Here is a 14,150-nt window from a genome sequence, read left to right on the forward strand (position 1 = left end):
CGGCACCCCGCGTTGCCCCGGCGGACGCGGAAGCAGCCGGCCCCGGGCCCGCCGCGCACGTGGCTGTCCCCGCCGGCGCCGAGCGCCGCCCCGCGACACGCCCTCTCCCGCCACCGCCGGCGGGCGCGCGGGAACTGGGCTCCGCCACACCGGCGGCGGGAGCGGGCGCGCCCTCCCCGCGCCGGCAGCTGAACGCGACGGACCGCGCTGCTGGGAACCGTCCAGCTTCTCGCTGCTCCCGCAGGCGCCGCCGGTGAGCGGACCCGCCCCGCCCCGCCCGGCCGCCGGCCCCGTCGCCCGCCCCTCCCCGTCGAGAAGCCCCCGTTCAGCCCCGCCCAGCGCGGAGCTGCGCGCACCCGCGGTCCCGTCCCGTCCCGTCCCGGCGGCGCGGCGGGAATGGCGGCGGGCGGGCGGCGCGGCGGCGAGGAGCTGCCGGTGTACCTGGCGCGGCCGGGCACGACGGCGGTGCCCCGGCAGAAGCGCGGCGGGCTCTTCTGCAGCGTCGAGGGCGCCTTCGAGAGCAAGACCCTGGACTTCGGCGCGCTGCGCGTCGGGCAGCGCCGCGCCCCGCTGCCCGCCCGCCCCGGCCCCGAGCCCGGCCCCGAACCCGGCCCCGAGCCCGGCTCGGCCCCCGGCCCCGGCGCGGCCGCCGGCGAGCTCAGCGCCGCTTCAGACGAGGAGCGGCTCCAGGACGCGGCCCCCGCGGACGACACGGTACGTGCTGGGCCGGCGCGGCTGGGGGTGGCGGGGCTGGTCCCGGGACCCCGGCGCTGAGGCTCGGGGCGCTGCTGCGCGGCGGCCCCCGGCAGCGCCGGGGTGGGGTGGCTTCGGGGCGCGGGGCCGCGGGGCGCTGCCGGCGGGCGCCGGTTCGGCCGCCGCTCGGCCCCGTGGCTGGTCCCGGAGGAGCCGCAGGCGGGGCGGGTGCCGGCGGGGGGCTGCTCCGCTCCGGTGTCCGCAGTGTGCTCCGGGGAAGCGCTCGCGGGAAGGAGGGCTGTGCTGCAGCCTCCGGTGTGCGGGATCCTGCCGGCGGAGCGGGATGTTGGCGGTTCTCCCAGCAGAACCGAAGGGTCCTCGGCGCGTTACCGGGAGTTGTGAAGCTGAGCGTGAAGTGGCTGACTCGCTTTACTACAGTTGCTCTTGTTATACTTCTATGAAAGAATACCTGCCCGCCCCGCCTCCACCCCCCAAACAAAAAAAGGGGGGCATTTTGGAGCTGTCACTCCAAACCAGGCTGATCGTTATCATGCATTGACACGAATCAGAAGTGCTGCATCAGAAATGAGGGACAGCACATTGATCTGGAAGTGGCATCACCGAAGGTACCACCAGGCACAAAGTTTCTCAACTTGTGCTAAACTCAAGATGTTAGATTCATCCAGCTCCACAGCATGGATCCTTCTGCCCGAGGTTGAGATTGCTGCTTTTTTGGTTTGGGTCTCTCCAGCATGAGTTTCACAGAAAGATGATTCACTTAATAGTGCTGAGTAAATTCCTCGCTTGGGATTTCAGTGAGCCTCCTGTTCATTTACATATGAGGCAGGTAGGGCCGCCAGCCAGCCTGTTGGTCGGTGGGTTCAGTTGGGGCTGAACTTTTTAGTAAATGGTTGTCCTAAGGGCACTGGTTTTCAGGGGTGAACAGGGCAAATTAATAAAACCCATTTTTAAAAGTGGAAGCAAAAATCACTGAAGTAAATAGCAAGTCTGCATCTTAGCCTGAAGAAGTGGTGTGGTTGTCCTGGGGTTCTGCAGAAGCCTCAGTTTGTGTCCAGAATGTGAACCTTGATAAACTGCAGGTGTTAGTTAGGAGGACTAACCTCACCAGCTAGAGCCTGATGGGAGCAGAAGCACCAAAGTGCAATGACTTGGCTTGGTTTGGTTTTGGGGAAAAGCATCAGGCTGTCCTTAGCGTCTGCTGTCTTCTGTAGAAACTTCTAGCTAGACAGTGGGTTGCTTTGAGGTTTCTTTATTGCACTTGAATTTCTTCAGCCTCTGCTTTTTGGTTTCTTATTGGCACACTGTTAGACACTGTTTGATTCCTGTTCTTGAGCTTTGCTCATTTACAGACAGTTTTACGGGGTCAGAAAGAAAATTTTTCTTCTCAGTACCAACCTTGTCCATGTGGTTTGAACAGCGGCTACAGAACTGACCACTGCATTAACAATTTTATGCTGCTGCTTGTTGGAAAAGAAAAAAACGCACGACGGCCTGTCTGTAGGCTTTGCTATGAGCTTTTTCTTTATTAGCCATACGGAAAATTCGAAACAGCCTTGTTCCCTTTTAAGGTCTCATGTAGACCCTTATCTCCAGAGTTTTGTAGCTGAGGTTTTCCTTCAACAACTCCTCTCTTCCTGATGATTTCTACTCCCAGATTTCTTCCTTTGAGGCCTTCCACCTGATAAGCATCAGCAACCAAACCCTTTTTATCTGCATGTCTTGCCAGAGACGGTGGGAAGCTTCATATATATAAGTGTTCCTGTGCACACACAGCTAGAAGGAATCATATGACTCAGTACTACAACTTCAATAAAACTTCAAGTTCAGGAGTGCCCCAGAGTACGACAGTCGCGATGGGAAATGCCCGTCGTGCACAGAGACACGCTGTGTGCCTGCGCAGCCACAGAGAGTTTGCTTGTGTCGAACTCTGCAGATTCAGAGCACACAAAGGCTCTTTTGTCACGGCAAATCGAACTTCTGTGAATAATTTCACAGATTAAGAAACAGAGAGAGGTTAAGTCACCTACCCTCGACCAAGCAACTTAGTAGGAAAGCTGAGAGTAAGAGACTTGAGTGCACAGGGCAGCAGAGTTGGATCTCCTAATTTTTGTAGTGAACCATTTCTTGGAAGTACAACAGATGGACACACTTTTTTTTTTTTTTGTAATGACATTAATTACTATTAAAGCACCAGCATTTCTGCAGGAAGACAATGGCAATGTGTACCTGCCCAGTGATAATGTGATGTCATACAACCTGTCGGTGTAATACAGGTCCGGGTAGATGTTTCAACCTCACTTTGCTTCATCACAGAGTATTGGAAAGACAAAAACTGAGCCATGGATTTGGGCGCAGTGAAGCCATAGTAGCAGCAAGGGATATGGCTAAGAGCAGTTAGGTCCCATGCCTTTGCTTTGTTGGTGGGTATTTGGGCTTTGCCAGTTGATTCAGGGACAGAGAGGGTGCCCGGTCGTTGGGGCAGGAGCCAGTGGTGAATGCTAGAGGAGGCCATGGCTACGGAGGCTGCTGCCCGTCAGAACAGGCAGGTGGGCTTTCTGGACTCGGCCACATGCCGGTGCCCAGTCCTGGTGCAGGATTTTGCCAAACAAGAGACACACCTTTCAGGCGCACCTTGCTAAAAGCAGGAGCCTGCTTTCCTCGCTACGAGGATCTGCTACGGCAAGGGTTTTTTTTCAGAACGCTTAAGATGTGGAGGAACAATGTTGGGGGACCAGATTCTGCTCTGATCTAGACTATTTGCAGAGACCTTATTTAACAAGAGCAATTTAACTCAGTGCAGGCTTCTGTCAGTAATAGCCTACGTGGATTCTACCCTTGTGAAGTTTCCTGCAGTTTTCCTCAAGCGCTGCCATGCCTTTTGTCTAACCAGAGTGGATTACAATGTTTATTTTACTATAATGAAGTCAAAGAGAGTTTCTCTGTAGGTCACAGACAATACCCTGTGAATTCCTGTGGTAAGGATGTTCACTGAGGGCTAGTAATGTATGAATAGATACTGGAGAGCTGCACCGCTTGCTTTGAGGAGTGGGGAAGGAGCTTTGCATGGCAAAGAGGTTGGTGGTAGCCTCCTCCATGTACCTCCTTGCTGCTCAGCCGTGCAGAGCCCCTGCTTTTCATCCTCCGGTTCAGTAACGCAGGCAGGAGCGCTCGGCTCGCTGCGCTCCCCCCAGACGTTTCGTCCCATCCTGCTGCGTGGTTCTGCAGTGAAGTCGTCATTTCCAAGGCAACTGGCTGTGGGCCCACAAACACAGCTTCACCGCAGGCTGGGGCAGCTCCATCAGCCTGGCAGACGGGGAGGAGGAAGAGGAGGAGGAAGAGGCTCTCACCCTTTGCAGGAGCCAGGAGTGTGAGGGAAACAACAGGGCAGCGCAAGCAGGCGAGGGGTCTGTCCCCTCCAGAAGACCCGCTGGAGCCAGTCCTTGGCTTTCTGCCGGAGATAGCCAGTGTCACACATGCCTGTCGTGTCCGGTTGTGTGACACCACTCGGGTTCAGGTTGTGATAAATCCTGGAAAGACTGCCTGATTGTGATAAATCCTGGAGAGGGCTGCCTCGTATGGAGAAGGAAGCTGGAACTAACTCGGTTCTCTATTAGTTTTTTCTTTTTCTGACACTCGTAACATGTGCTATGACTTCAGCATTCAGCTTTTTTCGTTTCCATTGCCAGTAATTTGTAGCAGAAACACCAAGCCAACAGCCGCCTTTTCCTTAGCGGTGAACTTAGCGTGGTCCAGAAGTTGCAGTTGTGCACTGCCTTTTAGCACAGCTTAAAATCTTGCATTTATGGAAGAGATCATAAAGCACTTTGACAGCATTGATTCATAACCTCAGTATCACCCCGTTCAGCAGAGCGCTCATGTTTTTGGTTTGGTTTTACTTTTTTTTTTTAAAGAGTAAGATTTGGAGTTACATTATTTGTTTTTTTTACAGACAATAGGAACAAACACAGGCCGCTGAACTAATTCTCACAATGCAAATACAATGAAAACTGTATTGAAATTCATGGAGTTTGATGCTAAATACTCTGATGTTGATTGTAAAAAGCCCTGCACTTTCGTTTGTTTTTTTTAAGAAATCTGATGCCTGAAGCACAACAATGAGAGGTCAGTTCTTTGGCTATTCCTGACGGGATACAGATTATTGCCCGCAGTAAAGCAAAACTGCAAAGTTTTATAAACCACCCACTGTGTAAGAAGACACAGATAATAGATCTCATGGGAGTTATGCAGTAGGGCTAGTTTTCTGAAGAAATTAAGGGTTTCTTAAGGATTTCTGTCTTGTCAGCCACTGGAATAGGCTGCCCAGGGAGGTGATTGAGTCCCCATCCCTGGATGTGTTTAAGAAAAGGGTGGATGAACTACTTAGGGATATGGTTTAATGGGAGATTAGGGACGGTTGGACTCAATGATCTCTATGGTCTTTTCCAACCTAGAAAATCTATGAAAACTGTGATTCAGTTGAAGAGTTCCTGCGTGTTGCAAAGAGCTTTTGTTTTACTAAAAAACACCCTAATATGAAAATAGCTTGATTTATCGCACTACCTCGTGGCAGCAGCCCTTGGCTTCCTTCTGTCCTCATTCTCAGCTCAGGGTGGTCAGGGCTTTGCGAGCCAGCCGGCCCCGCTGGGGTGGGTAGTGCTGCAGCCGGAGCAGGGAGCTGGCACCAGCGGTGCCTGAGCATCCCCAGCCACCGCATCTGTAAGCCACCATGTCAAGCTTGCACTGCTGGGACTTCAGAAGGATGCTGCAAGCGTGATTCTAGGTGATGTGTTCTTGAATACCTCATGCTTTTCCCAGGAACATGTAGGTCTTTATGGAACTTTTATGCAGAAAAGAGTCTGGGTTTTGCAGCCGGGTGTGAAAAAGATGGGTTGACTGATCACTCAGTCACATATCGATCCAGCCTGTTCGCAGCTCTCTCCGCCGAGAAGGCAGGGGCACTGGGAGGCTGGCTGGCACCGCCTGCAAGGTGAGTGTTCCTGCTGGTGCCTTTCTTTTGTGTCATGGCCCTGGGACATGCAGCACTTAGAGGGGTTCTGGCCTGGTGGTTTAGGAGAGGCTAATGTGCAGGGCGAGGAGTTCTTTACTACGTCCATGATAGGGTTTGTAATGCTCTTTACCTTTGCCAAATGATACCTCAAAAGACTCTTAATTTAAAATAGAAAGCCAGTGATGTTTTTTTCTCCACATTTAACAACTAATAGTAGATCCTAGCTACGGCACGTTTTGTGGGAGCACTGGCGCATCACCCAGCATGCCATAAAGTACACCGTGTACAAGATGCTCTAGCAATAGCACGTTGCAGCCCATAGGAGAGGTGATGCTTCTTTTAATACTATTTTTTCTGAGGTTGTCAGAGAATATGGCAAGACCTGCACATGATGCTGCATCAGGAAAAATGTGTTTTCATGAGAAGCTTGCAGAGTAGCTGAGATTGCTTCTCCCTTGGCCACAGACCAGCAGTGGGCTGGCTCAGTACTCTGCTGGGGGTGCCACAAGAAGAACACCTGCAGCAGGGCATGGTGCCAGGGATGCAGCAGCTTCTCTCCCCTGAAGCAGTTCTGCCCGATGAAGCCCTGCGGGGTATGAGGGGCCTCTGTCCCTGCCACGCCACTGGCTTTGGGGAGAGGCGCAGAAACGAAGGGCTGATTCCCAGGCATCTGTGGTCCTGACAGAGGTGGTGTGGAGGTGTCACTGGGAGCCTCCTGGCAGGTCGTGTTCAGTCGACATATGTACTTTGTGAGCCAAACAGACTATATGAGCTACGTAAACGTTTCTTGCTGTTCTCACAAATTTGCATGACTTTGCCCATTTGAGGAAAGAAAGGAAAGCAATGAAAAATTCTGAGAAGCAGCTAAACATTTTGAGATTTGCAGGGCAGGACTCGCTGCTTTCTCACTTGGAAGAGCCTTTGTTGTGTTGGAAACTCCTCTAAGCATTTTCTATGAACATAGTTGAAAGTGTCAAATGCAAACTTCAGTAGGTTTAAATTGAAATGAAACATTGTGGTTTGGCCGCAGCAAAATAGTTGGCTCTGTCCAAAAGAATAATTTCCTTTTCTTTTTATCTAAGATGTCAGTACCTCCAACAGGCCAAAACAACCCCAGCTCTGCCTGTCCACTGTGTAGGAGGAATGTTTCTCTCTGGTATGTGCCAGGCGTGCCACTGACAAGGTGGGCTGGGCTTTTGGGGACTTTCCTAAGGGATGGTGTCTTGCTGGCAGACAGGCAGCTGCCAGAACAGCAAAAGGTTTTGTGATGAGACCCAGAAAAGTCATTTCATGTGTGTGGTTTACCCTCCAGAGATGATCTGGGTGAGTGCAAAGCTGGTCACTGATGGTCAACCCTAATCTCAAGGAAAACCATGGTGGAGACTAGCTAGAGCTGCGTTTGCTGTCACTTTACTTCGGGTGAAAGCTTTCCCTACACGGACCTCTTCTGTTGTGACCTCTGCGAAGAGGTGGAAGGTGGAGAAGGCTGATTTTTCTGCTGCGAAGCAGTTGCTATGGATGACTGGAGGAAACAGGAGGAAGAAACAAAAACCAAACATGCCGGCAGCCTTCCTGGAGACAGGGCTGAGAAGCTGGAAAATGTAGCTGGACCTTGGCTTCTTCAGCTGAGCTGGCTCTTGGCTGCGGGTGGGGTCCAGCAGCGTCTTTCCCATCACTTTGCTGGGAACAGCCAAGCTCCATTTTACCACGCATGGATTTGGATCCAGTAACGATTGTTTCTGTTCAGCTGAGGGGGGGACAAGAAGTGATGCTGAGCAGAGCGCTCTGACCTTTCTGGTCATGGCTCTGCACATTAAAGGGGACAAGGTGGGTGCCTGTATTTCATGGACTCGGGCTGGCCCATCCGCTCTCTGAGGGAATTGAGTCGTTTCAGTGGAAATCCAGATGCTCTTGTGTAGCCAAAGCTCACCCCATGGAGGGAGCTAAGGGTGAAGTGGAAGCTGTCTCCGTCCAGGCTTGGCATGAGCGTTTCGCCAGGGACAACTTTCAGGGTGAGCTGTCTCCTCTGGCCCAGGCACAGCAGGAAGGAGGGAGCAGGATCCGCAGCACGTTGGTGCCCATTGCAACGGACAGCGCGACATCCAGGTCACTTGCTGCCCTGTCCTGGCTGCTGGTGTGGCTGCAGGCGTTGTGGAGGCTGCAGGACGTGTCCTCAAGAACAGGATTGTCAGCTTGTGCCATGAAAGCCTGCGTCCCCAGCCACGCTGCCGTGGGTCGGGCCTCGAGAACGCTGACGTTAGATTAAAGATGGTGAGATGACAAAGCAGCCAGGCATGCTGTGCTCTCTTTGTTTGCAGCAGCTGTGATCTCTAATAGCGTCTTGATTTGCTGGTGCCTGTGAGTGTCACAGGACTCTAGGGTAGTGCTCCAGAAAGAGCTTTAAGGCATCCCTGTGCCTGTCATGGATGCACAGGAGTGTCTGCTGTGTCACAGCAGCAACTTGAGATCCTCGAGCTTGGCACCTGCTTGGGTGCTTGGGCACCTGCCAGGACCCTGTCCCAGCCATGGTCCAGCAGCATGGGTAGCCAGTGTGCCTGGAAATGCTTGGGTAGCTTCTGCTTTGGCCGTCGCCCCCAGAGACGTGTCTGCGGGTTGGTGCTGTTCTCCTGACGGGAATGAGGTGTCTCTCAGGGCACCACTTGTTTTGTCTTGGGAGCCCAGCTGTATGCTCCGGCACTTCTGCTTCTTTACTGTGCTGCTGCTTTCATTTGGACCCTACTCTGCACTCAGGTTTTAAGCCCTTGGGCCACTGAGGCCATTTACAGATACAGTTTTGCCACCGCATACCCTTGAGTTCTGCAAGCCCAGTGCAGCTGCCTTCTTGCTCTTGTGTTTCTCTCCCCTCCTTTTTTTCCTGGTATAATTCCTGCTGTGAGCCTGAGAGCTTTTCAGTTCCCTCTGGGCTGCGCGGTTTCCCCAGCCCTTCCTCCCCGCCGGCTGCACCGCGTCCTCCGGCAGCGTCCTGCAGGGTCTGCGTCGGGCGGGGGGCTGCAGGGCAGCAGCGTCAGCCCCCGGGAGCAGCAGTTCGTACTGCCCTTTCCAGCCTGCCTGCAGGAGCGCGGCTCCCCTCGTGCCAACCCTGCAGCCTGCGCCGCCTGGAGCCCTTGCAGAGCCCAGCCCTGCGCCATCCGAGCTCCGGGCTCGGGGAGCCCCTACCCCAATGGGGGTCGCCTGCTCCGGGAGAGGAGGGTGATGTGACATCCCCAGTGCCTGCACTGGCATCCAGGGAGCCTCACCCCAGGAGCGCTGCTGCATGTCCGCAGCTCGGTGTTGTTTTTCAGCCTCAGTTGGCTCTTCCAAGGCTTGCTCGGCAAGAACAGTGCTTGCAGCACAGAGAAGGAAGACATCAGCTGGGAAGGGAGCCAGGGAGCAGAAGCCTGGGGGCTTGGGTTGAGGGGAGCACGAGAGAAAGACAGGGAATCATTGATGTGCATAGTCAGTAGCAAAGCCAGGACATACACGCTGCTCTGCTGGGCTCTCCACATTTCCATCGTGCCTTTGGAGGGAGGAACTGGGCAGAGGCGATTATCCACCAGAGCTGGCAGGGGTCAGACGTCTCACCCAGTCACTGCTGGCACTGGCAGCGTTGCGGAGCAGAGGGACAGAGGCCCTGGCAGTGCCCGCTCCCGCAGCCTACTGGGCCAGCCACTGCAGCTGGCAGCTCCCTCCCAGCCTTGGCCTGGTGCAGGTGTCTGAGTGGACCCAGCCCCAGGAAAGGAAAAGCACTTGTTGAGCCACCCAACTCAAGGGCACTTAATTGCTCTGCGGGATCAGGCTGTAATTGAATTAATTGGCCTTGAAGCAGCAGTCACTCGTGTACACATATTAGCATATTCCATTTGACATGTTTGGTTTCAACCTCACTTATTTCTGGCTAAGAGAAGCAGCAGCTTCTTCCTTGCCTGGACCCCTTCTCTGCATGCATGCAGGGTGCAGGAGCTGTCCGTGGGGGTGAGACTCCTCTGCTTTGGCGCAGGGATGGATCAGTCTCTGCAGTTTGAGGCTGGTCAGCTCTCGGAGGCTCTGCAGTCCACTTCAGACTATGAGAATCCCAGGGAACTTTTGCAAAAGCACCAGCATCCCATTGTCTGAAGGAGAGGCAGTCAGGAGCCGAAGGCAGGCTTGCTCCAGCACAGCTGGAGTCCTGAGGGATGCAGGCATGGGGCTACCAACTGATTTCCTACAGACAGCCACATAAGCATGTCCATGCCCAGGAGTTTGTCACTTTTGAAGGTAGCAGTTAGGTCCTGCTGTCGTTAGATATTTTTGAAATGTAAGTTTTTGTCACCATTCAGTAGAAGTTCAAGGTGCTCTTTTTTTCATATTATTTTTGTTTTTTTTCCCCCCATTCTTTCCTTTTAAGACAAGTAACTAAAACCTGGCTGGCTTTTCCAGCTGAAATGTGGTGGGTTGTCTGTGAGGGGGCTGCTGGCAGTGTGTGGCAGTGAGCCCTGCCTGCAGGCAGATGTCCTTGGGAGAAGCAATATTGGGGTGGTGGTCTTGAGTCCCCTGCCTGCAGCAAGCTCGAAGCAGACAAAGACAGGGTGTGCTTTCTGGAGCTGAGTCTCCATTGTGTCTCCAAATGCTACCTGTCCAGAGGTGTGCTTGCTCCAGAGAAATGAAGGATCTGGTCAGTCACAAAGCCCATTGAGTGCTGGGCCTCTCAGCTGCAACTAGAAGCAAAAGCAGGTGATGAATGCTGTGTCAGCATCACCAGCTGCCCCTTCCACCTTCCCCTCCCTCCCGGCCACTGTCGCGTTCCAGCGTAGGAGGAGGTTAGGAGTCCTCCACAGTAGACTAAAGCACTCTGGTGTCAGACCTGTTCTTGATTGCTGCGTGTGGTCAGCGTAAGGTAGTCCACAAAGCTCAAGATGTCCCCAAGCCACAGGGTGGAAACTGGTGTTTTGACAGAGATGTCGTCTCATCATCAGCTGTGAGTGCACTGGAGTCACTGTGGGCTCCTGATGGCCAAGGGCAATCCCTTCCAGGGACTCGGCTTTTCCAAAGCCTTTATTATGTTCCATGAAGCATCATCTCAGGCTCTGAGCTGGCTCACAAGGATCTTGTGGAAGGCGTTGCCTTCACTCCAAAGGAGAAAGAAAGGAATGATCCTGAAATTGCTCTTGACTTCTAATCCTTAATAAGTCTGCAGATAAACTCTGGCTCGAACAATTACCCACCCTAATGTCACTTGGGACGGGTGGTTGAAATCATGTGGTAATCCAGCTGGAGTGGAGTGGCAGTAACACCTACTTGGAAACATCAGTTGTTGACCTAGAAGTTTAGTTTGTGTCGGGCCATACATCTGCTGATTTCCCTCCTTGTTTCCACTGCCAATGTATATTCTAGCCAGGAGCAAACTAAGCAGAGTTGCTCCACTGCGGAAAAACTTGTGTCACTGCCCACCACCTGCCTCGTACAACGCGTCTCTTGCTGCCTCCTGGCAGACCTCACGTTCGTCTGGCACCAGCAGCTGAGTTTCAGTTTCCTTCCCATTCATGCTGCTCCCGAGTGGGAGTTTGAAGGGCTGCAGAGCTCCATGTTGCCTTGGGGAGGTGGTGTGGATGGTGGGAATGGTGGCGAAAGCCAGCGTGGTTGTGCGTGTTTCTCGGTGATAGAGCCAGTGGGCTGTCTTCCTGCTTCCCTCTGGCTCTGGCTCTCAAGTTGAACATGAGAGGTTGGCAAGGCTGGAGCCGACAGCACTGAATAGCATGATCATGAAATGCTTGTGAGCACTCATCACTTGGAGCTGGATAGCATGATCGTCAAATGCTTGTGAGCACTCATCACTTGGAGCTGGACTCCTTCCCCCACAGAAGTAAGGGTGACGCCATGGATCTCAATGGGAAGGGGACAAAGAGTGTGGAGGGAGAGCCCTGACTCTGGGTCAGCAGCCCCCTTCATCCAGGGATGGCACACACAAGCACAAGAGAAGCTTCTCTGAAGTTGGTGTGTGGTGGAAGTTCGTGGTGAGCTGGAGTAGGAATGTGTGACCGACCTCTTGAGACACCGCGTCCTGCTAGAGCTTCCCTCTGGAGAGGGTGCACCAGCTGTGGTGTTTCTGTCCCTTGGATTCACCGTGCCCCGAGGTAGCTCAGCCCCTGAAAACGCGACTGCTGGGAGAGAAGAGGGGATGGGTTTTATGCAAAGAATACATATGGGCAGGAGGAGATGGCGTGCGTGACAGCGGGCTGTCCTGATGGCTCTGCTGAACGTTATGACATTTGAGCCCTGATTATTCTGTGACTGGTTGTATTCACTGTACCTTGGTTGTGCCTGTTTGTAAGAGCTGTTGATCGCAGACACGTAGGGCTGGTGGATTTGCTCTCATCCTTTGCACTAGTGCTGGATCAGGACAGGTGCTGAGCCTGAGCCTTGACAAACCACAGTCAGAGCTGTGTTTGTTTTGGTGGCAAAGTCCTTGCAGCAGCACATGCCTTCTACCCTGTGTTTCCACTGCTGATGTTCCTTGCCGTGCTCCTGTCACCCATCGTGGCTGTCCACAAACATCTGGTGCCCTGTTATCTCTGTAGGTGTTTCTGAGGAGGTTATGAGCTGTGAGAGTATTCCCGTTTTTAAGTAACTTTCATATTGACCATGCGTCTTGTTGAGGCTGTTTTGAAGCATGTGAGTAATGCTTCACTGACTGCACCTGGAAGAGGTCCTTTGGAAAAAAAAAAAATCTTTTTCCATTTTGAATGTTTTGGGCCCAGGGTAGCACGTTCTACTGTGTATTTGTGTGAGTGTCACATAGCAACCAGGAGGAAAGCACGGCTCTTCAAAAGAATGGTCTGAAGTCACCATGGTTGGCCAGCATCTGGGGGCTGATGCAAGCTTGTCTCTTGAAACTGTGCAAGTGCTCAAGTCAGCAGTATCTGTCTGCATAGTCATTTGTCTATTATTAACTAACTGCTACTCCAGACAAAGTGATACGGTACTTCCCAGCAGAGAGATACTCTTAAACTTTCTGGAAAACAGGTGAGTGAAGTTTCAGAAGGCTTGGCGATAGGAGTCAAGGGCCCTTCTCATGTCCCAGCTCCAGCCAGTCTAATTTCAGTAGAGACCAGGACCTGTTCTTGAAGCATCGCAGCGTTGTGGCAAGAACAATACGGTCTGTTACCTTATCTCCCCACAGCCCTGCTCCCTCGTTCCCTTCCTAGCACTTGCAGACATCTCCCTGCCCATGGACCCACTGGGGAGCAAGAAGGCTTTCAGCCCATCTCTTGCCGACTGCTGTGGTGCGGCAGCCCACAGGGAGCAGCACAGGAGCTGCGGGAAGGGAGGCAGGAGGCCGCGGTCCAGCTGGTCAAGTAGCCCGTGAGATTTTGCAGATACCCTCAGAGTGCTGGCAGTACTAAGTAGGTTATTGTGAAGTTGCTGACTTTCACTTTAAGTTGGTGAAAGCTTTTTGGTTTTAGAATAAATGTGTATCCAGTAAAACTTTCTAAGAGCTTCAGCAGAAGCACACACAGAGTAACAAACTCCGTGAGTAATAAAAGGTTTGGGCTGGGTTACTGAGTCAGTGGAGACATCAAAGCTTGTGGTCGGGGAGGGCTGCCAAACCAATCTACGTACTTGAACCCTTCAGAAAGGAGAATATGTAATTAACACTATTGAGTGTGACCCTCCACTGAACCCCGGCGGCAGAGTACACGCTCCAGACAGTCCACGCTGCAATCACCCACTTCTCAAGAGCTTTGTAGCAGCAAGGTGGGCTGCAGTGTCAGGGCAGGTGCTATGAAAATTGCTTCGCTTGTGCGTGTAGTGGTGAGCAGAGTGCTCTTTGGGCCCCAGCAGCTGTTGCAAACCCTAGTTTGGTTCTAGTTCGGAAAGCAAACTGAAGGGAAGGTTGAGTGTTGATCATCCAGGTCAGCGTGTTTTTCTAGCAGGAGCGAGAAATTGGATTTACAGCAAGGCCTGTGCCAGGTGTGGCTGTAAGACTTGGGTAGTGGAGGACACAGCAGTAGCTGCTGCCTGGTAGCAGGATCTGTAGGAAGATCTTGCTGATGGCATTCAGAGCTCTGCATGTGAGAGGGGTCGCAGCTGGCCTGGGAGACAAAGCCAGATTCAGGCTCTGCAGGGCAGTGGACCTGCTGGCAGCATCGTGGATCACGTCCGACAGGAGAGGGCAGACAAGTTGTTCTCGTCATAGCACAATTCCATCTGGCCCAGTCCTGACACGCTGTCAGAGGGGGTCCCAGGCCCAGCATCGTCTGTCTCAGCACTTGCAGAACACTCGTAACCAACTCCACAGTTGAAACCTTTCTGCCAAGATCACAGCTGAGGAAATAACAGAAATCAGTGCTGCCAACACTCGTAGTGTTGACATAGGACACAAGATCCCCGGAGTCACATGCGTAGTGCATTTTATTTTTTTAAAAATGTTTCCAATTCTTGTGCTGGTGAA

At 53.0% G+C, this 14,150-nt stretch overlaps 1 protein-coding gene across 4 annotated transcripts in view; it reads left to right on the plus strand.

Moving 5' to 3' along the window:
* Positions 1–396: 396 nt before the first annotated feature.
* Positions 397–14,150, plus strand: part of DPYSL3 (dihydropyrimidinase like 3) — a 37,545-nt gene continuing 23,791 nt past the window's right edge. The window contains exons 1-4 of one of the 4 annotated variants that reach the window (XM_086621802.1): positions 475–545; positions 3,865–3,925; positions 9,361–9,403; positions 10,189–10,210. In XM_086621802.1, the coding sequence (XP_086477928.1) occupies position 9,403; positions 10,189–10,210 (23 nt within the window). In that variant the 5' untranslated portion in view covers positions 475–545; positions 3,865–3,925; positions 9,361–9,402. Of the gene's footprint in view, positions 715–3,864; positions 3,926–9,360; positions 9,404–9,892; positions 9,903–10,188; positions 10,211–14,150 lie in introns of those variants that run through there. The other 3 variants (XM_086621799.1, XM_086621798.1, XM_086621803.1) reach the window with 3 other exon arrangements.

The sequence above is a fragment of the Tauraco erythrolophus genome, chromosome 16, assembly GCF_009769465.1.
Source record: "Tauraco erythrolophus isolate bTauEry1 chromosome 16, bTauEry1.pri, whole genome shotgun sequence".
NCBI classification, from domain to species: Eukaryota; Metazoa; Chordata; class Aves; order Musophagiformes; family Musophagidae; genus Tauraco; species Tauraco erythrolophus.